Below are 27948 nucleotides of genomic sequence, written 5' to 3' on the forward strand. Positions count from 1 at the left end.
GTTCGTAAATGGAATTTCTATTGTTTGGCAGTTTAAACAGAGTTTGAAAGCCTTTTCGGTAGGCATCTCCTTCTGCTCTATAGTTGAATATCTTAACAGGGACTCTTAGACTGGCTTAAATAAAAATGTCTTGTTAGATTTCAGTTTTGACAACACTTGGTCACAGCAGTCAGTATTAGCTACATTGTATAGGCCTATGATAAATTTCCTAAAAATGCATAACTATGTTTCAGTCTGACAGTGTATTAATTCTGTGAATATTAACAGTACCTTGACAATTCCCTGACAAATGATCAGGGAAGTGAGTATTGTATTTGAATGTTCTATGTTTTTTTTGTTATTCTTTCTCACATGTTCCACACCTGCAAGAATCCTTTCATTTTTCATTCTATGGAAAGAAAAATGATCCTAATCTAATCTAATCAATTAACAGAAGCTATTGTTTGATGTACTGGTAATGGAGTGCCATAGTATTGAGTATATATGTTAATTCCTAGAAGTGATAATACTGAAATATTTCATCACTACTTCGAACAACCAGTGTTCATAAGTTACGAAAAATTTTGTTGTTATTTTCCAGGTGTGACATACAAGTATGATACAGGTAAAAATTCATGGGTAATTAAGGCTGACACTGATTCAGTGGTTAAAGAAGCACCAGAAGAGAAAACGGAGCATGAAACAGACTCAGAAACTGAAGAAGTCCAGCCAGTTAAACAAGACATGACGAAAGGAACTTACGGCTTTGAAGGTGACACCCATACCTATACGGATCCTACTGATGGATCAGTTTACATCTGGGACCGCGAAAAGAATGCATGGTTTCCAAAGGTTTGTTAACCAGCTGCACACACTTTTCACTCACCCACAGATATTATTTGTAGATTACAGTCAGTTTCAGTATAATTGAAATCTAGCCATATAGTGCTTATGTTCCTCCTGCCACCGAACTTCACTAATTCCCACTATATCTAACTTTAACCTATCCATTTCCCTTTTTAAATTTTCTAACCTACCTGCCCGATTAAGGGATCTGACATTCCACGCTCCGATCCGTAGAACGCCAGTTTTCTTTCTCCTGATAACGACATCCTCTTGAGTAGTCCCCGCCCGGAGATCCGAATGGGGGACTATTTTACCTCCGGAATATTTTACCCAAGAGGACGCCATCATCATTTAATCGTACAGTAAAGCTGCATGCCCTCGGGAAAAATTACGGCCGTAGTTTCCCCTTGCTTTCAGCCGTTCACAGTACCAGCACAGCTAGGCCGTTTTGGTTATTGTTACAAGGCCAGATCAGTCAATCATCCAGACTGCTGCCCTAGGGGTAATGCAGGAGTAGGTTTAATAATGAATAGGAAAATAGGAATGCGGGTAAGCTACTACAAACAGCATAGTGAACGCATTATTGTGGCCAAGATAGATACGAAGCCCACACCTACTACAGTAGTACTAGTTTATATGCCAACTAGCTCTGCAGATGACGAAGAAATTGAAGAAATGTATGATGAAATAAAAGAAATTATTCAGATAGTTAAGGGTGACGAAAATTTAATAGTCATGGGTGACTGGAATTCGGTAGTAGGAGAAGGGAGAGAAGGAAACGTAGTAGGTGAATATGGATTGGGGCTAAGAAATGAAAGAGGAAGCCACCTGGTAGAATTTTGCACACAGCACAACTTAATCAAAGCTAACACTTGGTTTAAGAATCATGAAAGAAGGTTGTATACATGGAAGAACCCTGGCGATACTAAAAGGTATCACATAGATTATATAATGGTAAGACAGAGATTTAGGAACCAGGTTTTAAATTGTAAGACATTTCCAGGGTCAGATGTGGACTCTGACCACAATCTATTGGTTATGACCTGTAGATTAAAACTGAAGAAACTGCAAAAAGGTGGGAATTTAAGGAGATGGGACCTGGATAAACTGAAAGAACCAGAGGTTATACAGAGTTTCAGGGAGAGCATAAGGGAACAATTGACAGGAATGGGGGAAAGAAATACAGTAGAAGAAGAATGGGTAGCTTTGAGGGATGAAGTAGTGAAGGCAGCAGAGGATCAAGTAGGTAAAAACACGAGGGCTAGAAGAAATCCTTGGTTAACAGAAGAAATATTGAGTTAAATTGATGAAAGGAGAAAATATAAAAATGCAGTAAATAAAGCAGGCAAAAAGGAATACAAACGTCTCAAAAATTAGATCGACAGGAAGCGCAAAATAGCTAAGCAGGGATGGCTAGAGGACAAATGTAAGGATGTAGAGGCTTATCTCACTAGGGGTAAGATAGATACTGCTTACAGGAAAATTAAAGAGACCTTTGGAGATAAGAGAACCACTTGTATGAACATCAAGAGCTCAGATGGAAACCCAGTTCTAAGCAAAGAAGGGAAAGCAGAAAGGTGGAAGGAGTATATAGAGGGTCTATACAAGGGCGATGTACTTGAGAACAATATTATGGAAATGGATGAGGATGTAGATGAAGATGAAATGGGAGATATGATACTGCGTGAAGAGTTTGACAAAGCACTGAAAGACCTGAGTCGAAACAAGGCCCCCGGAGTAGACAACATTCCATTGAAACTACTGACGGCCTTGGGAGAGCCAGTCCTGACAAAACTCTACCATCTGGTGAGCAAGATGTATGGGACAGGCGAAATACCCACAGACTTCAAGAAGAATATAATAATTCAAATCCCAAAGAAAGCAGGTGTTGACAGATGTGAAATTACCGAACAATCAGTATAATAAGCCACAGCTGCAAAATACAAACACGAATTCTTTACAGACGAATGGAAAAACTAGTAGAAGCAGACCTCGGGGAAGATCAGTTTGGATTCTGTAGAAATACTGGAACACGTGAGGCAATACTGACCTTATGACTTATCTTAGAAGAAAGATTAAGGAAAGGCAAACCTACATTTCTAGCATTTGTAGACTTAGAGAAAGCTTTTGACAATATTGACAGGAATACTCTGTTTCAAATTCTGAAGGTGGCAGGGGTAAAATACAGGGAGCGAAAGGCTATTTACAATTTGTACAGAAACCAGATGGGAGTTATAAGAGTCGAGGGACATGAAAGAGAAGCAGTTGTTGGGAAGGGAGTAAGACAGGGTTGTAGCCTCTCCCCAATGTTATTCAATCTGTATATTGAGCAAGCAGTAAAGGAAACAAAAGAAAAATGTGGAGTAGGTATTAAAATCCATGGAGAAGAAATAAAAACTTTGAGGTTCGCCGATGACATCGTAATTCTGTCAGAGACAGCAAAGGACTTGGAAGAGCAGTTGAATGGAATGGATAGCGTCTTGAAAGGAGGATATAAGATGAACATCAACAAAAGCAAAACGAGGATAATGGAATGTAGTCGAATTAAGTCGGGTGATGCTGAGGGAATTAGATTAGGAAATGAGACACTTAAAGTAGTAAAGGAGTTTTGCTATTTGGGGAGCAAAATAACTGATGATGGTCGAAGTAGAGAGGATATAAAATGTAGACTGGCAATGGCAAGGAAAGCGTTTCTGAAGAAGAGAAATTTGTTAACATGAAGTATAGATTTAAGTGTCAGGAAGTCCTTTCTGAAAGTATTTGTATGGAGTGTACCCATGTATGGTAGTGAAACATGGACATTAAATAGCTTAGACAAGAAGAGAATAGAAGCTTTCAAAATGTGAAGTTTGTGGCACAACTTGACCAGAAGAAGGGATAGGTTGGTAGGACATGTTCTGAGGCATCAAGGGATTACAAATTTAGTATTGGAGGGCAGCGTGGAGGGTAAAAATCGTAGAGGGAGACCAAGAGATGAATACACTAAACAGATACAGAAGGATGTAGGTTGCAGTAGGTACTGGGAGATGAAGAAGCTTGCACAGGATAGAGTAGCATGGAGAGCTGCATCAAACCAGTCTCAGGACTGAAGACCACAACAACAACAGTGCTTATGTTAATTTCTTTAACATAATTTAGAGATCGAAAGTCACATTTTTATTTATTCATTTGTCCAGGAACCATTTCACAATGACATAGGATTTGTCATCATAATACAGTGAAAGTGAACATATCAAGTAGTCGTGCAAGGTTTTTCAGGAGGACTTCTATGAAGTTTGGAAGGTAGGGGCTGAGGTACTAGCAGAAGTAAATCTGTGAGGACGGGTTGTGTGTCGTGCTTGTTTAGGTTAGTCGGTAGGGCACTTTCCCACAAAAGGCAAAGGTCCTGAGTTTGAGTCTTGGTCTGGCACTCAGATTTAATCTGCCAGGAAATTTCATATCATTGTACACTCCTCTGCAGAGTGAGAATTTCATTCTAGATCCAGTGTACATACATGTAGAATATATACAATATTATGAAAAGGAAAGTTGCTGCTCACCATATAGCGAAGATGCTGAGCCTCAGATAGGCATAACAAAAAGACTTTCACAAATAAAGCTTTTGGCCAGTAAGGCCTTTGTCATCAATAGTCTCAGGCAGCCGCAACCACACTGACTGAATATATACATAAGTTTATGAGGATAGGACAGGTGGCTGCCCTTGGCCATGCTGGAGGAACCACCTTGACACTTGCCTGAAATGCTTTAGGAAAACCTAAATCATTATGGCCGAACAGAGCAAAATCCATCGTTCTGAGTACGAAGCCTGTGTCTTAAGAACTGCACTGTGTCATTCGGTAGGTCCTTACTGTGCAGTGTTATCTTTACCAGCAGGGGGTCCCGGCTTTGATTCCCGGCTAGGTCAGGGATTTTCACCTGCCTCAAGATGACTGGGTGGTGTTGTGTCATCTTCATCATCATCATTCATCCCCATTACGGTCGAAGGCAATGGCAAACCACCTCCGCTAGGACCTTGCCTAGTACAGCGGTGCAGGTCTCTCGCGTCATTCCCTACGCTCTGTCAAAGTGTATGGAACTTCATCATCACCACCACCATCTCTTTACCAAACACAATTTGCACTAAATATCTTATAATAAAGCATAGTTTGCCGCACTGCACACACTATGGATGCTTGCTGGTGACTCCAGGACTATGAACTTGGACATCTCCATGTTCTCCCTTCAGTCATCTGCAAAACTGAGTCTTTATCTCCCCCGTTATGTGAGATGTTGAGCCCAGGATAATGACAAGACATTACTACAAGAAAATAATTACTATAATGCAGATTGTAGAAGCATTACATTGTGATTATGTATTGTGATGTGACAGTGTTATTAAACTCTGCTTCAAGTCCTCTAAGTAAACTTTAAGTATGTAGTAGCCTATGCATTACTCATGAAGCATGTTTTAGCTGCTTTTTTATTTATTTATTTATTTTCAAATAGAGATATTTTAGTCATCTCTTTGGGCAATTTATTTTACAGTTTTATTCCTTGGCAGAAAATACTCTTTCAAGTTTTTTGTTTGTCCTTCTTGGCTCTTGTTCCATGATTACATATAGAACAGTTGATGAATTACTGAAAGTATACTCAGTTTTTAGATAGTTCTTTGCAATAAGCCCGACTGCTCCTTTTAGTTATTATTCTTACGACCCTTTTGTGCACTTTGAAAATTGTGCCGACATTTTGTGCCTTTCATCCTCAGAAAAAAATACAATGGCTGTGGCTTGAGCGTATGCAAAAACTGTATGTCATCACAAGAATTGGCCATTACAAACCTTTTCTAGAACCCTAAGAGCATAACATGCTGGTGACATTCTTTTCACCAGTATCTTTGTGTGTTCATTCTCAGTTAATTGACAATAAATGTTCATTCCTAAAACCTTTGTACATGTTACTCGATCTGTACGTTTATTATCTTTGCTAAATGTGACAGAGTTGTTTTCCCTCTTCGTTCTGAAGTGCATGCTGTTTGTTTTCTTTGTGTTCAGTGTAAATTTATCATATCTACCCATTTATAAACACCCTTGAGGATTTCATTTGCCTTCTTTATTAGGATTTCTGGTGTTTTCCAGTGACTATGAAGTTGGTGCGATCACCAAAAATAACTTTTATACTCTCTGGAAAGTCATTGATATTTATCAAGAACAACAGTATTGAATCCAGTACACTACCCTGAGGCACACCTTTGTTAATATGTTTCTTGTCTGACAGTTGTTTTACTAAAAATTTATCACTAGCAGATGTGTGGACTTTTTGCACTCTGTTTTCCAGGTAAAACTGGAACCACTAATTTCCTTTTACTCCTAATGCATCCCTTAATGTACTCGGTGAACCAGAACTCCACCAACAAAATGTAAGAGGTTGTCCAGGGATATTTCATTAGTGTTTTTTCATTTGGGGCCCATGGTTTCTAGTGGCTCGTTACAGAGTTGTGGCATTTAGTTTGAGTTCTTACACTCATTTATTGTTATATCTGTAGTACAATGAAAATGTCTGCTCGACAGTATAAATGGCAACAGTATGCACTGTGTGTCTTGCCACTTCGCCATAAAGCTTGCATTGAGTACCACTCTCTCTTATGTCTCAAGTCTGTTCTTCTTTCAGTGTCTGTTGCATGTTAACAGTGAGACACATCATTATGGATAGATAGGCTTAAATATGAAGGCTGCAATGCATCTCGTTATGGGTTGACTGAATGCAGTAGCAGAATAGCACAACAATGCTATGCTGAGCTGCTCCTGCCAATGTGGTAACGATATCACAGTAGTTTTGCATCTCTGAGGTTTTGTGTTACTCTGTGGTTTCTTTTATATGTTTTTATGACTGCATATCACAGGCTTTTTCACTGCTGTGAACACTGTTTCACAAAAACAAAGGTAATTGGAGCAACAAACTGAATAAAACTTTATTTTATTATTATAATGAGCCACTGAAGACCACATGTCCCATAAACCAAAATATTCAGAAAATACCCGTGAACAACCTCTGAAATTTTGTCAAAGGAGTTTTCGTTCACATGGTTTAAGAAACAATCATTGCAGTAAAAAATATGTGCTGGTCATTTTTCTCATTGATTATTCCCATTCATTATGTCACTTTATTCCATCTTACATTCCTTTTATCCACACCACTAGCAAAATATCTAAAATGTAATGTAGGTGTTTCACTTGTACAATCTTCATAGTTTAGTGATAAGCTTTGCTAATAACTGACACCGGTGTTCTGGATTATCATAAAGTCCTGTGTCCATTCACCCTTACGAGAAGTGACACAGACATATAAGCTGTGGAAGTAGCATTAAAATGATAGACTCAAACATGACATTTTGCTATATTACACTGAAACTTGTCTTTTCTATAATATCTTAGAGGAAGAGTCCACCATAAGTTATGGTGGAAGACCAAGGTATTTGTCTATGAACAAATTAATGTTTCTTGTGTTTTCCTGCCAGTGCTGCTGTTGCATTTTCCAATTGCTTATTGGTGGGTATTAAATTTCTCACAGCTTGCTCGAAGTTTTTCTTTTATCTTTATAGGTGGACGATGAATTTTTAGCTCGATATCAGCTAAGTTATGGCTTTACTGAGACTGCAAAACCTCCAGAAAAATCAGTAGACGAAGAAGAGAAAGAAAAAGAGGCTGCTGATAAAGCTAAGCAGGAGGCACTGAAAAGAAAGGCAGCTCCCCAGGAACCAAGTACGTTTATGAAAAATTCAGGTTTTTAACTATTTTACTCATCATTTATGCCTACAGGGTTTTATGCTTTCTGCAGAGGTGCTCTTCCTTTTGTGAGTGAGTGAGTGAGTGTGTGTGTGTGTGTGTGTGTGTGTGTGTGTGTGTGTGTGTGTGTTTGCATGTAGAAACACACAACAGAAAACAGTATGTACACCAGCTTCTTTGTACCAAACCCGCCAATTCTTTTGTAATCCCCTTAGCCAGTCTCATCCCTACCAACAATTATTGCACTTTTGAAGGCCAAATCTGTAAACAAATACATGGCACTCCCATGGGTACTCACATTCCATGATCCTACGCCAACTTATTTATGGGCCATCTGGAGGAATCCTTACTACCCACTCAACATCTAAAACCCCCTGTCTGGTTCAGATTCAATGATGACATTTTCATGATCTGGACTCTTGACGGGGACAACCTTTGCTCTTTCCTACACAATCTCAACACTTGCTACCAAACCCACTTCACCTAGTCATACTCAGTTCAACAAGCCATTTTCTTAAATGTTGATCTTCATTTTTCAGATGACTCCATAAAAACATCTGTTCATATCAAGTGCACCAACCACCAACAGTACCTCCACTTTGACAGCTGTCACTGGTTCCATGTCAAAAAATATCTTCCTTACAGCCTTGCCACCCACGGGCACTATATCTGGAGTGGAAAGTAGGAGTCATCAAAATATGCCGATAACCTTTCTTGGCAGACAGTGTTCTATCCAGCTCATCCAATACAAACCTCACATTCCCTCCTCCTCTAAGACAGTTTGCCTTTCAACTGACCAGCACTCCTCAGAGCACCTAGTACACCCTGGCCTTGAAAAGCTCAACCACATGCTTCACCAGGTCTTTGACTACTTCTTCTTGTGACCTGATAAGAGGGAATCCTACCAAAAATTGTATCCATTTTACGCAAAGTTGTGTGTTCTGCCATGCACCAAGCCTACAGAACATCCTTGTCCAACCCTATCTCATTCCTGCACTCCTTGGGTCATTTTCTTCTGGTTGACCCAGGTGCAAGACCTGTCCCTTACATGAACCCACCATCGCCTACTGCAGTCCAGTCACAGACATTCCTGCCCAATAAGTCAGGACCACGTGTGAAGGAAGCTATGTTATATATCAGCTACAATGTAATTACTGTGCAGCATTCTGTGTGGGTATGACAAGTAACCAACTCTCTACTCACATGAATAGCTGTCGCCAAACTGGGGCAAACTGCATACTAGACCATCTGGGTTGTGTGCATGGTGCACATCACAACACAAATGACTTCAGCATGTGCTTCATTATGCGAGCCATTTGGATACTCTCTTCCAGCACTAATTTCTCTGAACTACACAGGTGGGCATTGTCTTTCCAGCATATCCTGCACTGTCGTAATCCCTGACTTGAACCTCTGCCTTTTGTCTTCTTGTGCAGCTGCTGAATGATCTGGTGAAAGACCTGCCTCAAACTATCCCCCTACCTGCTCTTCGCTTGGTGCATCCTTCCCTACTGCATCTCCATCACTATTGGCCCAAGCGACTGCCATCGATAATCAACAGTCTGCCTTGCCGTGGACGTGTGTGTGTGAGGCTGTTTGGTGTATGTGTATGCAGATGTGTGTATTTCTACTAGAGAAAGAGCAAGAGCTCAGAAGCTGGTGTGAATACTGTTTTCACTTGTATGATTTTGTATGCCACACATCAGTCAGCTGCAGGCGAGTGGTTGCCTTTCCTTTATTTTACGTATTATTCCATCCAGAATTTTCCATTCACAATTATTTGTTGGTGTATTTTTATATGCAAATGTTGAAAGTACGCCCACAGCCCTATTCTGCTGAACACATTTGTATTTAAAAAGTGGCAACAATGAGCTTAACACACTGTATATTAGTATGTTTTTAATATTTTGAGAAAATCTGCTGCTGTTTCCTCGTTTATACTGATTAAATGCTGTTTATTTATTACTGTTTGTTTAATGCTAACATCGTGACCCTGATTGTTGTCAAAGCTCTATCTACATCATAACAGCAACCTGTATGCATTGAATAGTCTTACTCTTTAAGCTGCCAGTATGACTTTTTGTACCTGGGTGTAACAATTTGTAGGTATATGAAATGGAATGATCACATAGACTGAGATATAAGTAAGGATGGGAGCGTATTTTGGTTCTTTGGCAGGATACTGGAAAAATGGATTCCATCTACAAGGGAAACTACATACAGATCACTTATGTGTCTTATCTTAGAATATTGTTCAAGTGTGGTGGGCCTGTTCCAAATAGGACTAACAGAGGATATTGAACATGTTCAAAGGAGAGCACCAGAAATGGACACAGGTTTGTTTGACTGATGAGAGAGTGTTGCAATTATATTTAAAAAATAAGGGGGGGGGGGGGGGGGGAATTGGCAGATGCTTGGTGACCGATGCAAATTGGTAGATGAAAGCCTACTAACAAAATTTCAAGAACCATCATTAAGTGAAAAATCTAGATATGTTCTTGAGGCTCATACGAATCACTGCCTTAGGGAATGATGGAAAGTACAGGTTGGAATATCAAAAATTATGAACAGGATATATTGCTACCCACCATAAAGATAACGCATTGAATTATAGACAAGCACAACAAAAAGACTGTTACATATAGAAGCAGGCACACTTCAAGCACACACAACTACTATCTCCAGCTGCTGTGTCCAGGGTGCATGTCTGGCAAGAGAGGCCATTGTTAGCAGTCATGTGTGCATGAGGTGTGTCTGCTTCTGTGTGTAACAGACTTTTTGTTGTACGTGTCTGCAGCTCATCATGTCCTCTTTATGGTGAGTAGCAACCTATTTTTTTCATAATTTTTGATATCCATTTGGGAAATGTGGAGAAAAAAATAGACTACAGTAATTACACCACACATGGACAAGCAGTCATCGTTCCTGCTCCCCATACATGAATGGAACAGGAACAAACCCTAACATGCGATACTATGCTACGTGGCCTCTGCCATGCACTTCACAGTGGTTGACAAATTATGTATCAGGGTGTAGAGTAAAATTTTAATGCTCTTTTTTAAATTGCTGAGAGTCTCTGATTAAATGCTGTGTATTTATTTCTGCTGATAGCTTATTAAAACTGGTTACCGCAGAATATATTGTTTATAAAGTCATGCTAGGATTAGATTGTGTGTTATTACAGGATAGATAAAAAATGCATTCAGCAGCAGTGGCGACAGTAAACTCATATAAAAGATATGGAAACAGCAAGCTTTCAGAGCCAGTGACTACTTCTTGTGGCAGAAGGAGGGGAGGGAAGAGGGATGAAGGAAAAGGACTGGGGAGGTTTAGGAAATTGAACTATTACGTGGTGTTAAAAATACAGAGTGGTGGTGGCAAAAGAGTAATTAAAAACATTTTATTTTTAGGAATGCTTGACATACTGTCAAAAGAAGTAACCCACAACTACTGCATTATATAATAATGTCTTTTATTATAATCAAATGTCCTAATTTTTTCACAATGATGAGTAGGGACAGGAAAAGATTGTTTTATTTTATATCCTGTTTCAGTGTTGTTTTTGGTAAAATTCATTTTTTTCTATATTTGGTGTTATATTTTACCAGATCTGGTATTGTTCTAAGCCAGATTCTGTGTTACCCTTTTTTTTTTTTTGCTTAATTCAAACTTACAATTTTTGCCAAATTCACAGTATATTTCAGCATTTTCTTGGCATTTTCAGTGTTCTTTACCAATTTCTGATTTTTGCGCCAATTTTGATGTTTTTTTGCCAAATTTGGAACATTTTTGTTGTTTTTGTCAATTTCGTATTTGTCTCTTTTTCGTTTTATTTTTTGTCAAATTTGGAGCTATTTTTTACCAAATTCTAATTTTTTTGCCGATTTTGGAGCTTCTTGCCAAACTGGAGTTATTTTATGACAAATTAGGTTTTATTTTTGCCAAATTTGGGGATTTTTTTGCAAATTTTGTGTGTGTCTACCTTTTTTTTGACAAATTTGCTGCTGTATTTGGTGCAATTTTTTGCTAAATTCGCTGCTACTTTTACAAAATTTGCTGCTATTTTGCTGGATTCGTTCTCTGTCTCTCTCTCTCTCTCTCTCTCTCTCTCTCGTATTGAGTGTTATTTTTTTCCAACTTCTGTGCTCCTTTTTTGGGAAATTCTGTTACCTTTTTTGCCAAAATTGGTGCTACCTTTTCTTGCCAAATTCAGGTCTTTTTAACAAAATTTGTTGGATATTTTTTTCTCAGATTCATTATTTTTTTTCTCATATCACTCTTTCTCTAGTTTCAGTGTATTTTTACTTTTTCGCTGTTATTTTTTCCAATTCCAGTGCAGTTTTTTTGCGACTTTTGATGTTAGTTTTGACATTGCTTCATAGTTATGTGGGAATAGATCATTCATTTTAAGATTATACATGGACCTCGCTCGGACTTGAGAAAATAAGACGTCAAAATGCAATTTCAACATTCAGTAATTAGTAGTTATGAAAACTCGCATACTGCCATTCTCAGATTTATAGCAGTGTTTAAATGAAAAAATGACAAATTTCTCCGGTTTTTAAAAATTGCCGATTTCATAATATTTCTTAAAAACCAGCAATTCTGCAATATTTTGTTAAAAATTTCCAATTTTGCATTATTTTTCACGTTATCATTTTCGTGAAATTTTCCTGTCCGTAATGATGACTGGTTTTGTTCAGTTACAGAACATCTTCCGATATATTAAAAGTAAGCAGGAGACATTCTAAATTTGATCATATGTAACTAATGTAATATAGTGCACACATGTGTTAAAGAAAACAGTGTGTATGATACCAACAGTAGTTGAAAGCACCAATCAGTTTCATATGTTGTACACAATGTCTGTAAGTTACTAAGATACACTAACTAAAATGAATGGACTTATAAAAGGACAGAGTTTTATTTTTTTCTTATATCTTATGTTTCACATTTTGAATAAGCACGTGTTCTGTGTGTTTGTAAGCTGTACGTTCATTGCTGTGTGTTCTGTAAGTAATGATACGACAAAAACAGCCAGTCAGGTGTGAGCAACAGATAGCCGTAGTTCAGCTTTCAAGCTCAAATTCTTTGCCAGAGGATATAAATAGAAAAGTTATTGCTGTCATGTGTCACTAGAACAGTTGCATTCATCTTCTTCATAGTGGGCACCACAGCTGTAAATTTTTTAAATGAATGCAGCATTTTTTCCATTTAGGCTGGATCTATTTAGACCTTTTCTTTATTTAACAACTAGCTTCAGCTTTTGAAACTGTTATCAAATGTTTTTTTAACTGAAACAAACAGAAGCACATCAAGTGAGTGTGCTGCAGTTTTCATGTGTATCACACCTTGTTCTATCCAAAATGCTTGATAATTGCATAGAAAGATAGAAGTATTATTTCTCAGCTTTCACACAATTAACTAATTGTGTGCTCCTGGGTGTTCAACCAAGTTGTTGTTTCCATTTAATGCTTGGCACAACACCCAGAAACACACCATTAAGTAAAACTAGTTGTAGAATGAAGAAAAGAACTAAATATGTACAACCTAAATGGAAAAATGATTCTGTTGTGCAATTTCATTTCTGGTAAGCATCTTTTACGTTTGAAATCAGCTTTAGGATTCAACAGCAGTGTCTCTAACTTTGCATTACATTAGCCAAACATTGTAAATTCATATATAGCTACTGTTTTGGGTGTAAGGCACCATGATAATGTGCTCATTTTGTGTGAGTAATTGTTACCATTTACGCTTAACAAGATAGGTCTTTTTGCATGCCGTTGTATATGTTGATAAAAGAAAATTGTGGAAGACATAAACAATTTACTTTTTTTTACAGCTTGGTTTGAACTAGATGAGCAGCACAATACCAAAGTGTATGTGAGCAATCTTCCATTAGACATCACAGAGCAAGAATTTGTAGATGTAATGCAGAAATGTGGATTGGTGATGCGTGATGTTGACACTGGCAAGATGAAAGTGAAGCTGTATACTGATCCTGTTTCTGGCGAACTTAAAGGTGATGGCCTCTGCTCCTACATAAAGGTAAGAGCACAACAGTTATATTAGTTTGAATATCCTCTTTGTGTATTACAGCTACAGGAGCCATTGTGAGAGACTGTTTGTAGACATTATCTGCTCTGATTTCACTATGAGAGGATTTAGTGTAGTATGATACTGAAATGCTTCCACAGGGTCCCCCCCTCCCTTCTCATCTTGTGGCTTCGCATTCTGTGATTTTCATCTGGTTGCTGAATAATTTATCCATCCTTCAGTCATCTTTTCATTTTCTTTCTCTTGTGTTTACCTTTTTTGTGTAACCAAAAGGGGCACAGGATGTGTAAAATATCAAATCATTTCCCATACAAATCACCGTTCGTATACAGTAGCGAAGCATCCATTAAAGCTCTAAGGCTGAGCCTACGTAAATGTTTTCAAATATTTTGTGTTTGAACTTCATATATGCACCTGCCAGTATACTGCACCATTCCTCTAGCTTTGCAACCAATAGCAGCTCGGAATTCTGTGCTTGTTACGAGCATGTGCAGTAAGCTCGTTTCTGTCATGTGGCAGACTGGAGCTTCTACAGTGTGGATACGGTTTTTAAAAGCTGGTGTTTGATTTGTTTCTACTTCTCATCAGCAGGTGAACACAGGCCAAAGTGTAAGGACAAGTCTTTCAGCAGTTCCCTAACAGATAACGCTACTTCGCATTGTCTTGCATGCTAGCAGCAAGCCGGGCAGAATGAGAAACTATTAACTATTGATTTAACCATTTATTTAAAGCACAAAGAACAAGAAGACATTCATAATGTATACAAAATTAGTGTGACATAAAATAAATGTGAATGCATCATCGGATGTTGTAAGACAACAGGAAATAGCTTACCTATTTTCATTGTTATTCAGATTCAAATTTATTAGCCTTACTTATTTCAAACATTGGTAACTCTGTAGTGTGTCTGTAGATTTTCATATCAACCTTACTAAATGTGCTTATGGTGAAACCTTTTGTTGTTAAAATGTAGTAACCAGTAGTAGTGATTAACTGATTAGTGAAGTATATTTTGGTGTGCCCTGTCACATGTGAGGAGCTATAAACAGTCTGACTTGACATTGCATTGTCAAAAGGAAAACTGTAAGTTGTTTAATATTGAAATCATTATGTTGTAAAGCATGGTATTTCTGACTACTTCAAACTCCCATGGACACGTTTATTTTATCACAACACTTACTGAATTTTTTTAACAGAAAACCTTGCATTCTTCTCTTGTCTTTCTTTAGAAGATAAACTCCTGGTGAAAGAAAGAAACTCGACACCTTGTCTGTGTACTAAAAAAATCTTATGGAAAATTTGTAAGACATTTCCAAACACAATGGTACAGTTCAAAACCATGGTTCTGTGGCAGCATTCTAATGAACAAACTTTTTTGCTTTTACTGTGTACTATTTAGAATGGGTAATGACCATTTTGAATGGAATAGGTGGGGAGTGGGGGAAGAGAGTCTTAAAAATTTCCTTTCGAAAGCAAGAAAGCATGACCGTTCCATTTCACATATTACACCAGCTGTTAAATACAAGCAGATGGGTGCAGTAAGAATTGATCATGTTTTTTCAGAAGCAGTATGCTTGGAGGCTTCGAAACACACTGAGAAAGTTGATCGAAACAGAAGTATGATTTTATTTTGATAATCTGCTTTTTAGCATGGGGTGGAGGAAGAACCATACATGAAAGATGATTTAGCTTTCGATGGAGTATTTAAAGGTGCAATCTTTGACACACAGTATGAATTAATGACTTGTATTACAGATGTTGTCAAAGAACAAATTTCAAGTGAAGTTAAAAATAGTCCTCTTATATCAGTACAAGCTGACAAAACAACAGATGTCTCAACTAGAAGTCAGATGGGTGTAATTTTTCGTTTTGCAAATAATGAATCAGGAGAAATACAAGAGAGGTTCATAGAGTTTTGTGACTATCTAAAGATCGGAGTGCACAAGGCATAGCCACTGTTTTGTTGCAAGTGCTTAGTAGTTGGAATATTGATAAAAACAAATTAGTATTGCGAACATTAAGACAACTGCAGTGCAATGAAACAGAAAAATTATGGAGTCCATTCTACTGAGAAATAACTGCATCCTCATGCTCTCTTTATCCACTGCTATGCACATCAGTTGTACATAGTCCTCCTCTGTGCCTGTAAAAAAATTAGGCAGTTAAAAATTTTTGTGGCTAATCTAGCAGGATTTCATGCATTTTTACCTGTTCTGGTAAAGGAAGTGAACATATGAGGGAAAGGGGATTTAAACTACCAGGTCATTGTGAAATAAGGTGGAATTTTCGTTTACACAGTGCACAAACCATTATTCTTCACTATATAGACCGGAGAGCAGCGTTTAATGATGTGATAAACAATGAAGGGTGGGATGATGGTTCTTTACATCAAACAAGTGGACTAAATAGTATACTAGATGACCAAATTTTTCTTTTTCTATTGCAGTTTTACAGCTTGATTTTCCAGCATACCAATATCTTGTCTAACATCGTGTAAAATAAAACTGTGGACGTAAGACACTGTAAGCTTGAAATTGAAAACTGCATTAAGACTGTTGAAAGACTAAGATGTGAGGAAATTATTCTGAAATTCGCAGTGGAAGCTAAGAGCCTTATAAATGCAGCAGGAGTATCTGAAATTGATTTTAATGAAACAGAAGTAAGTATTCAGAAATTGAGAAGGCTGGTATTCGAAATGATTGACACAGTGGCAGTAAACATCAAAACTAAATTCTAGGACTTCCATGAAACAGGTTTTACGGAACTCGTAAATGAGAAAAAGTGCTCAGGTTATAGTAAGTCAAACAATTTCCCTATATGAGAAGTTGAAAAACTACTTAAAATCCAGCATATCCTTTATTGACAATGAAAAACTGAAAAGAGAACTTATGTTTATTTACAAAATGGTTCTGAGCACTATGGGACTTAACATCTGAGGTTATCAGTCCCCGTTTATTTACTGCAGTGGGGATAAACTTCTAGAGCCTCAGGACCTCCTTAAATTGCTTATAAACAATGGATTAAAAGAACATGTTCTCTGAATGTGTGAAATTACTATCCTTAGTTCTTGTGATTCCAGGAACCACTGTGTCTTACAAAAGAAGTATGAGTACATTAAAATGTGTTAAAGGCCACCTTCGCAACATAATAACAAACAAGAGACTGTCAACCTTGGCTATTTTGACTATAGAGAAGGGAACTGTGAAATCTGTAACCAATCAGCAGGATTTCATATCTCATGTCATTGATGTTTACTCTCAGAAAAAGGACAGGAAGATGAAACAATTTTATAAGAAGTGTAACAGTGCATTATTGTGTGTTACATTTCTATGAATGTGTAGCTGTTTGCTATTTTTATGCCCTTATTTATAACAATTTCTGTAGTAGTTTCAATTTTAGTAGCAATGTGTAACTAAGTTACTTTTGCAATGTTTCTGTTTCACAAGATTTGTTTTCTTTTTTTGAAATTCGTAATTCTCACTCTACCCTACAAAAAATACCACACTTCGCTACTGTTTGTGAATGATTGTTCACATGACATACTTTAGTTGATGATTATGTTGATGGCTGTCACATATAATGTGCTACATAGATAGTATGTTCTTTCACTGACACATACACCTTGTTATCAAAAGTGATTTATTTCAGCGTTAGTCCAAAGAACGGTCACGGTTCAGAACTCTAGTGTTTCCGGGCACTTGGAGACTGATTAGAAAATTTAATCCGCTTTATTTCACTTATATAATAGAGGGAAACATTCCATGTGGGAAAAATATATCTAAAAACACAGATGATGTGACTTACCGAACGAAAGTGCTGGCAGGTCGATAGACACACAAACAAACACGAACATACACATGAAATTCAAGCTTTCGCAACAAACTGTTGCCTCATCAGGAAAGAGGGAAGGAGAGGGAAAGACGAAAGGATGTGGGTTTTAAGGGAGAGGGTAAAGGAGTCATTCCAATCCCGGGAGCGGAAAGACTTACCTTAAGGGGAAAAAAGGACAGGTATACACTCGCACACACACACATATCCATCCGCACATACACAGACACAAGCAGACATTTGTAAAATGTAAGACATTTTTACAAATGTCTGCTTGTGTCTGTGACATTTTACAAATGTCTGCTTGTGTCTGTGTATGTGCGGATGGATATGTGTGTGTGTGTGCGAGTGTATACCTGTCCTTTTTTCCCCCTAAGGTAAGTCTTTCCGCTCCCGGGATTGGAATGACTCCCTACCCTCTCCCTTAAAACCCACATCCTTTCATCTTTCCCTCTCCTTCCCTCTTTCCTGATGAGGCAACAGTTTGTTGCGAAAGCTTGAATTTCGTGTGTATGTTTTGTGTGTCTATCGACCTGCCAGCACTTTATTTCACTTATAAAATGAGATACTAACTTAGACACACCTTTAAGTGTTATTTGATCTATTCTGGATCTTGAACTTAGTGGCCATTAAGGATTGTTGGTGAAGAACGCAACAAACCAGAAATACTTTTAAAAATTGGTGTGTTTAGTATGTGGTGTTTTTTATACCTCAACACGTAATTCACCATCCTAAAAGGGCATGAGGACCAGATCAGGAAGGAACACCGACAATTAGAATGGACGTAATTGTATATACTTTACATCTTATCTAATACAGGCACATTGACATGTTTTTTTTATCTGCACAACATATAAAGAGGCGGTAAATACTTAAGTATTGTTGTGGAGTGCAGGAGCAGACAGGACAGTGCTGGTGAATAGAGTACCGTAATTGAAAATGTCAGCCATCTGAAGGTGGGCACGACAGCTCACAGCTGGTAATGGCATTAAAATAAAACTTTTTAAAACTATCTGTGGCTGGTTGTGTTCTTCACCAACACCTTTAAGTGGGTGGAATCTGTAAAATCAAGTGTTGTAAGTAATGGAGACGTCTCTTGCAGCAACATTGACACCTGACTAAAAATGACTTACTAGTTCATGGCACCCTCCATCACTAATGATGGAGTTCAATATGGTGTTGGCCCACCCTTAGCCTTGATGACAGCTTCCACTCTCGCAGGCATATGTTTAATCAGGTTCTGGAAGGTTTCTTAGGGAATGGCAGCCCATTCTTCACGGAGTGCTGCACTGAGGAGAGGTATCGATGTCGGTTGGTGAGGCCTGGCATGAAGTAGGCATTCCAAAACATCCCAAAGGTGTTCTGTAGGATTCAGGTCAGGACTCTGTCCAGGCCAGTCCATTACAGGGATGTTATTGTCGTGTAACCACTCCACCACATTCCGTGCATTTTGAACAGGTGCTCAGTTATGTTGAACGATGCAATCGCCATCCCAGAATTGCTCTTCAACAGTGGGAAGCAAGAAGCTGCTTAAAACATTAATGTACGCCTGTGCTGTGGTAGGGCCACACAGCACAACAAGGGGTGCAAGCCCCCTCCATGAAAAACATGACCACACCGTAACACTACCACCTCCGAATTTTACTGTTGGCACTACACAATCTGACGGATGACATTCACCGGGCATTAGCCATATCCACACCCTACTATCGGATTGCCACATTGTGTACCATGATTCATCACTCCACACAATGTTTTTACATTGTCCAATTGTCCAATGTTTACGCTCCTTACACCAAGCGAGGCATCGTTTGGTATTTACCAGCGTGATGTGTGGCTTATGAGCAGCCGCTCGAAAATGAAATGCAAGTTTTCTCACCTCCCGCCTCACTGTCATAGTACTCTGTCAATCAACAGACGAGGTTGGCCTGTACGCTTTTGTGCTGTACATGTCCCTTCACGTTTCCACTTCACTTTACTATCACATCGTGGACCTAGGGATGTTTAGGAGTGTGGAAATCTCGCATGCAGACATTTGACACATGACACCCAATCACCTGACCACGTTCGAAGTCCGTGAGTTCCGCGGAGCACCCCATTCTGCTCTCTCACAATGTCTAATGGCTACTGAGGTCGCTGATATGGAGTACCTTGCAGTAGGTGGCAGCACAATGCACCTAATATGAAAAATGTATGTTTTTGGGGGTGTCCAGATACTTTTGATCACATAGTGTACCTTAATTAAAACTGGAAAATTGCTTCATTATTATTATTATTATTATTATTATTCAATTGGGGAGCTAAAGAAGGATACTGTGAAGAATATAGTGAAGCATACTCCTGAGGCTCACCCGTGTCTATTTCACTACAACTGTTGAGGCTTTACTGGTGGTGATTCTCAACATATGTTTGATAGGTATCATGATACGCTACAGGGTAGCATTATATATTGGTGTTTGAACAATATGAATGTGTGGGATCACAGGTGCTCATATTTCTAATAAAAGACACTAACGAGCCTGGAAGTTAGATGAATGGCAAGTCGGACTGGTGTACTAGAAGCACTGCAAGGCAAGCATATCCACCAGTACAGCATATTCCCAAGCATTAGGAATAGTCCCAGTATGCACATTATCCCACTTGAGATATGGTGCACCTGTTAGCAGGTCACTGTCCAAACCCCAAACATCTGCTTCGAATAGGATGTAGGAACACACAAATCTGTGAATGGGGAGAGGATGGTTCCACTGTCACGTTGCTCTCAGTTGTCCCCATTTTCAGGCGGAGAGGGAATGCAGACAATTAAGATTGTGATCCGCAAATAGCTGTAAATGATCAGACTTATGAACTACAGTTAATATGATTAAACATTGGATATCTGAAAACAGATGTTCAACTTTCAAATTAAGTGGACACTTTGAATATCAAAATAATAACAACAGATCTGAAGAGCAAAGTAGAAGACCAACAAAAAATGTTTCCTCCATTATAGAGAATGATAGGCATGAATAAAATATAATTGAGAGAAAATGTGAAATAAATAAAAATCGCAATATCCCCTCACACAGACATGTGTAAACTTGAGGATTGCTGAGGCATGTGCATACCAGTGGGGACTGTGTAAAATAGTGTAGCAACAATAGATTTAGGTGTAGTTGTAGTTGAAGCTAGTCAGAAAATCTCTAGATCGTGTGAGACTGCCGCTAACAGACCTTGTAATATAAGCTGGAAGTTTAACATTCATTGCTATCAACATAATTTATAACTATATATATAATGGAAAGCAATATATGTTACCATGGGTACTTAAAATGTATGACTCATTTATAATTTGAAGATAAAAGGTGTAAAATTCATGACAATAATGTAGCTGTAGGATTCAAAACACTTTGCTTATAATTGTATGTGGTTCATGGTATGGTTTCTTAGTGAATGTTGGTTGTAAGATTAGAGTGCTAAGTTCCAGTCTCACAGTAAAAGTCAGTGTGCTGACCGCCTAAGTGGGTTTCAGACTAAAATTAGGAATGACAAGAGCCCAGTCCTCTGTCAGGCCTATGAATTTTTTTCCTGTCATTTATTGCCTCTTTCAATGGCAATGATTTGTGTATGCGAAAAATATCAAGTTACACTGTAGTTTGGAGTCCACATTAAACTGTAGATCAGTTAGACGGTTGGAGGAAGGCAAAGCCGTACCACTTCCAATAGAACCATGCCTAGTGAAGCACTAATATGTTCAGACTAACTTTTGGGTTAATGACACCTGTACCTTAGTAAAAGTAAGTTTCTCACTGGTAGCCAGTAGAATGACTTCCCAGTTATTGTAACAGTACTGAATTAAACCTGAATATTGGTTCCTGCATACTACTGTGTTTTCCTCATATTGCTCCTGAGTTGTTCTAACGTTAACTACCTGGTATTTACATACATTGTATGTAATAATGGTTCTAGCACACCCCCTGTGGCAAACCTGATGTGCCTTCAGGTGTCATTATGTGACTAACATACCGAATCATGTTTGTAAGATGTCTTCATGATAATTACATACTTTTTTTCTGTACTAGGTGAAGTGCAGAACTTTTCAGCTTTAAAGAAGTGAAAAAGACAAAGAATTAACATGGCACTGTTGCCTTGTGAATGGAAATAATGAGCTGGGTTTCATATGATTATTGCTTTTGGAATATGTGTTGATTCTTAGAGAAATATTTAGAAGGATAGATGATTGGATGATACCTTAGGGTTTCATGAATCTGCTGTGTCCCCATCGTACACTTGCAGTTCAGTTCAGTAATTTGTACAAGCAGACAGGACTATTTAATAATGTCCATTGAGATTAAACAGAGGTGTGTTGTTGGTTCCAGCACATTCATCACTTTTCAGCAGTTAAAAAATGATTTCTGGTGTTCATGTGCTGCAAAATTTGTGCTAACCATTTTTGGTATTGTGTCTGAAGTATCTTGCAATATTCTTGAAAATAAAATGACCACGGCTATTTTGTTTTTCTTTCTTGACAGTTACTTTATTACAACTATTTGCATTTTGCTGACTAAAGGAAGCATCTTCATCTTGAAGTAGACAGTACTGATAAAAATCATATATCACTCCTACATATAATGTTCTTGTATAGCAAGAACATCTTCATATCTTTGTTTTTCAGTTTCTTTTCCAAGTAACGGATTTGTAGTATGGTAACTCATTTTCTTGAAAAGTGTGATGCCTGCTGCGACTAATAGCACTGAACCTTTCACTGACCATTTCTATTCATACAGCAAACTTACATAAGACTGCAGTATGAGATACATGTAATTTGGAATGGAGACAACTTATGTGTGAAAGATTGTGACTAATTCTCTCACTGCAGCAGTTCTTCAGTATCAGCTCCTTTCCCAATTTTCCTTCATTTGTTGTTGACAAAAAGCTTGGTCATACTTTTTGTTGGGTAACGTCCAGAAAACATTGCAAAATTTGCTGTTTGCATCAAGTTTATGCTACCAAAAGTCTTATTTGTGTGTATTGGTTCACATTGACTATTAAGTCAAACTTGAATTACTTTTCATTATACAAAACTGGACCAGGAAAGTATTCTAGGCAATCTTGTTTGGTTCGAATAAAATGTTTCTTGGTTTTGCATCACATCATATTATGAAATTGAATCAATGTTTGGCATTCTGTCACAAGGACTGTTCTCAAAAAGTCAGCTGAGAACAACTCTTGCAACAGAAGCCAAAATATCAATTAAATCTGATAATGTGAACACCAAAAAATTTTATTCTTACGTCATATAATATTGTTTGATACATCTGGTGCAAATAACTCATAAAAATCACTTTCATACATAATCCACTGTGTTTTCTTTATCATTTTATATCATTTTTATTTCCGCAGAACATTTTGGCCACTACTGACGTGTCGGATCATTTAGTCCACAATCAAAGGTGAATCTGTGAGAATGCAGCAAATCCATCACTGGACAAAAGATAAGATTAATTCTGCCATCTCTGATGTGGACTGCAAGGGGGATGTGAAGCTGCTCTGATTCGGGATGTTGCAGAGTCCCCAGTGTTGCTGTGGCTGTGTGGATATATGCATTTTTTTGACACAGTAAGATTCCTGATTAGTAGTCCTGTCACTCCTGTGAATTGCTGATTTCAGTTTCCCTTGCCACAGGATGAAAAGTTACACTGTATTTTATTTTTCTAACTTCCTTTAAACAATTCACATCTTTTTGGAAGAGTGAGTCAGCATTATGTGTAGGACTGCCATTTTGATTTTAGCTTTGGATGTTGCTAATTCAAGCTTTATGTCATGGTTCTCATTTGTAATGAGATTTTCTGTCTGGAGACGGGTGTAGTGGCTCATTTAACTGGGCTATAGTCAATTTCTTCTCCGATCTTTGCTCAATTGAGTTAGACACTAATGACCTTACAGTTAATTTGATGTTAATCTGTAACCAACATTCACTTTGTTGAGAAATGTTTGGTGTGGAAATTCATGACATACGAGATCACCTTTCAGTACTTTTTTGAATATTTGTTTTTTTAGTCCTCCTGCTCTTGAATATTATTGTTGTTCATCATTCTATATGTGGACATTCTGCATAAATAAATTTTCTTCAAGACCTGCTTCTTATTGTCCTATATTTTCATAAGAGAACCCCAAGATTTACTGGTGGAGTGAAGTTAAATACCACAGTATGCACGCACAGGCTGTGCATTATGGTTTACATTAGCTTCCTCTATACTGTACTATTCCGAAACCATAATTCCTCTCTGCTTCAGTCTTGTGTGTGCTGAAAATATTATCAAGATATCATTTATACTTTTGGTAATAATGAGCGTAAATCTGCTTTTTTCGTGAAATGGGAGACAGAGATAGCAATACGCAATACTTGTAGAAAAAAACAAAAATTAACAGTAAGGATGAAAAATAGCCTGAAGATTAAATATGCTAATGGAAAGTCCTTGATGAAATAGAAATGATGGAAGTCTGGTGTACCGACCTGGTGAGTCTGAAAGCCCGCCAGGAGGTGTGGGCCTCGATCACAGGTGCTAGACAGCACTGCTAAAATCTGCGAGTACTGCAGTTGCCACTACGGCACTGGCTATGGAACCACAACTGTCAGCACTCTGGCTGTCCTTTGAAGCTAACAGCACAGCCGCTCTATCAGTTATGATTTCACTGCACTCTTGTATTGATCTCACTACACATTGTAGTTTGGTTCTGGATTCACTACGTCTTAGGTTTTCAATCATGGTTTGCTTGCTGGACTTGTTATTCCACTGTGCCACATCTTTTGTTTGTCTTTCTTTCATTGTTGTCCATTTTTATACCCTCAGGCAACTCGCTGTTGATGCCATGAGTCAGTCGGCTAATTTCTGTAAGTTCTCGAGCCGTTCTAGTGATGTCTGCTTCCGGCCACTGTAGAAAGGAATAAAGGTGACAACGACTCATTGTGTAGTTGTGGCATTGACTTGTCAATAGACACACAAACAAGATGGACAATGTTATTAGACTTTCAAATCTAACAGTGAAATCACACACACACACACACACACACACACACACACACACACACACACACACACCTGTTCAGCTATATTGTGCTGGTCAGAGACTTTTTACCAGCACTGCAGCGTGGCTAGGATGAGGAGTTGTACGTAGGGACCTCAGAAAGTAAGTTACACCATCGTTCCATTCTAAGACCATTGTGCATGTTTTCAGAAAAGAGTACATGTTCCGGGTTTCCTGCAGAAACAATTCTGTTTTGGTACGGATAAGAAGCATATCACATTGTGGGAGTGGAATAGCGTAGCAACTGGAAACATACTCCAAAATTGAAATACGTTGAACAGTACAATTATTGTGGGCAAAACATTTAAATTGCTCACAAATTCACCTTTGAGATTCTGTTAGTGTATGGACCAAATGCAATGTTGTGTGCAGCCATAATGCAATGGTGCCAACTACAGTATAACCCTGCTTTTACATTCCCAGAATTAACGTTTCCTGCTGTTTACAACAATTTTTATCATTCCCGTCAAATTTCCTATGTCCACAGTGTTGATTTGCACCCAATTTTACATCAAAATATGTATAATTTTCCCGCAATTTAAGCATTACGAAAATATTATCCTGGAGAAAAATAACGCTGACAGGGTGTTGACCGTCCAGTAGTGTTTACAAATATTATGTGGTTAACTTTCTTGACACCAGGGCACTCTACTCAATGGATTTGATCTGGTAAACGTGTGAAAGTGGGAACAATTTGTGTCTTATCTCCCGCTATTGACAAGCATTATTTGACTGATGCGAGTAACCAGGTTCGTTCGAATAAAGATTCATGACCAATCACAACCATTTCCAAACTGTCTCTACTGCGCAAATGCAGTTACGTGATTGGTGTGATCATCGTGACACCTTCATCGAACCATATTTAGCATGTTTCAGCGTGATGTTACACAAAAAAATAATGTGAGTGATAGTTTGTGTGCGTGTGGTTTTCCACATAACTGAGAAGGACAGTACCTGATAACCTCAAAAAGACGACTACAGTGCAAGAGACGCAGAATAACACTTAAATCAAACACCGCACAAAATACTTATGTACATATTTGCACTTGACAACGAGAAAAGATTCTCGAAACACGTCATGCTAAGCATGAAAAAATATGTAACTAGTGCTGTATTTCATTATTTAAATAATGAATGACAGCTTCAGGCTTTCAAAAACATCAACTATGACATAGGAAATTGAGTCAAATGTACCTACTTCCCAGACAGTTATCAGTTCCAGTTACATCAGCGGTTCTTATTTAGATAATAAACCTTTATTAGATAATAAAGTAATCCCTGACAAGTCTTTTTGATACCTGTTATGTACATATATCACATAAAGTGTGAAAATGCAAAGGGGTATCTTCTTTGTAACTTTTTCATCTTAAACAGTGATTTCCCACATTGTACATTTCCCCATATTTGACACGTTTTTTCTTTCTTTCTTTCTTTTCTCTCCCACCCATCCCCTTTTTTTAAATAATGTGGAAAATAGTGTCATGTGTCTATGTCACATTGAAGCATAGTGCAGCATATCTAATGGAGTGTTTGAGGGGAGAAAAGAGATATGGGATGGAGGGTTGGAAGACAAGGAGATGCTGCAACAAGTTCACTGGATTGTCCGTAGTGTGTTCCTCATTTTTGGGCAAGATCATAAGCAGTCAAAGTCCTGGCAAAAGATATTGTTAAGCTGTTCCATTATGGGGTGTTATTAGTTAATGAGGTTTGCAGCTCATTTCTAGGAGTGTTTTGAGAATTAGTGAAGTATATTAATATCTACTTTCCTTATCTCTAGGAATCAAGAAGTTAACTTCCTTGGACCATTTACCAACCTTTTTCATGGTTACATGTTCCACCCACCACCTCTTTGTTTTTATTGGAGTCGTAGTTACATCTTCCTCTCCATTGCATTCTGTGATCTTTTTGTTTGTTTTCATGACTCTTCTAGTAATTCCCAACATGCATCTCTCCATTAAATGCTGGGCAGCCCTCAGTTTTTTATTGTTTCTCTGCTGTAAGTCAACACTGGTAATAAATACTGTGTATATAAACTTTTCTTTTCAGTCATATTGGAAACTTAGTTTTGAAAACCATGTTTATTTCACCAGAAGCATTCTAGACCCGATCTACATGTCTTTGTATTTATTTCGCAGTCTTGCAGTAGTTGTGTTCAACTGCCCTAAATTTTAAAAAAATCTTACTATGGTTCGATAACTAAATTTTTAATTTGTAGTATTTTCTTTTTGTGGTTTTCATAATACAAGTTTTTATTCTTATTCTATTTTATATACAGGCCTACATCCAAACTTGTGCTATTAATTTCTTCCATTTCTTCAAGGTGTTTATGTACACTAGAGGCAAGCAGAATCATGTTATCGACAACAATGGGGTTATTCAGATATGATTCATTAATGTGTATTCCTTCTTTTTCTTAGTTTAAAGACTTCAAAAGTTCCTGTAAGACTGCTGAGAATAGTTCAATTAAGTGGGCTCCATCTGCGTGACTTCTCTTACAGTTCTGAATTTTTCACAGTCTTGAAGCAATCTGATGAAAGTTGTAGTATAGGCATTTGTATTTTTGAATTTACTAATGCATTTTTCTTACAGTCTGTTAGTACAGATCTGTGATTTTGTTGACACTGAACCAAAGAATTGATAAAGAAAGACTTAGCAGAGTGTGGTTGCCGGCAATAAACTTCAATTTTAAGTAATTTATTCACTGAAGAAAGAACATTATGTTAGACACATTTTAGAATAACAAATACATATGCGCTCAAGATACAGAACAAGCCAAAGATAATTCGTGACCTAAGATGAATATGTAGCAAACAAATAATTAGGAACATAATATAGAATTGCTGTTTTTTCCCTCTGTCTCAACTCTGTGTAATGCTAGTCTACAACCAAAAATTTCCCAATCCTTGTGTCAATGTTTTAATTTTTTATTTGCGCAATGATTTTGTAAAAATGTCAATTAATTTATTTTCTGTAACAATGTATGTAACATCTATTTTCATTTTCAAACATCAAGCCTTTGACAAATGCGTGCTATATGTGTTTTAGTCTTTTATATTCCCATTAACAAAGACAGGCAATACAAGAATGATTGTCTTTGTAAATCACAAGTTTTTAATTTTTCAAAATTTTTAGGCCATGGAACAGCTTAAACCACAAATGTTCTATAGCACAAGTTTCAAGCGATAGAAGTTCTGCAGTATTGTAAATTTATTATTTTTCAAATAAGTTTTCAGGCTCAAAATTATTCCATCCTTCCTCTTATTTGTATTAATTCTGAAGAACTGTCACAAATCTCCCAATTTTTTCATTTTAAATTATTTTCATATAGCCAATTTCAGTTCTACAATTTTCAGCTTATCATTTCCTGTTTCTGTAGATAAGAGCTACAGTACTTTGTTTTTAGTTCCCC

At 37.7% G+C, this 27948-nt stretch overlaps 1 protein-coding gene across 1 annotated transcript in view; it reads left to right on the forward strand.

The window, feature by feature from the left end:
* The window catches only part of LOC124711187 (HIV Tat-specific factor 1 homolog), a 580556-nt gene that overhangs the window by 10394 nt on the left and 542214 nt on the right, over window positions 1–27948 (forward strand). The window contains exons 2-4 of the mRNA XM_047241116.1: window positions 581–831; window positions 7403–7562; window positions 13429–13634. Of these exons, the coding sequence (XP_047097072.1) occupies window positions 581–831; window positions 7403–7562; window positions 13429–13634 (617 nt within the window). The remainder of the gene's footprint in view (window positions 1–580; window positions 832–7402; window positions 7563–13428; window positions 13635–27948) is intronic.

The sequence above is a fragment of the Schistocerca piceifrons genome, chromosome 8, assembly GCF_021461385.2.
Source record: "Schistocerca piceifrons isolate TAMUIC-IGC-003096 chromosome 8, iqSchPice1.1, whole genome shotgun sequence".
Lineage (NCBI taxonomy): Eukaryota > Metazoa > Arthropoda > Insecta > Orthoptera > Acrididae > Schistocerca > Schistocerca piceifrons.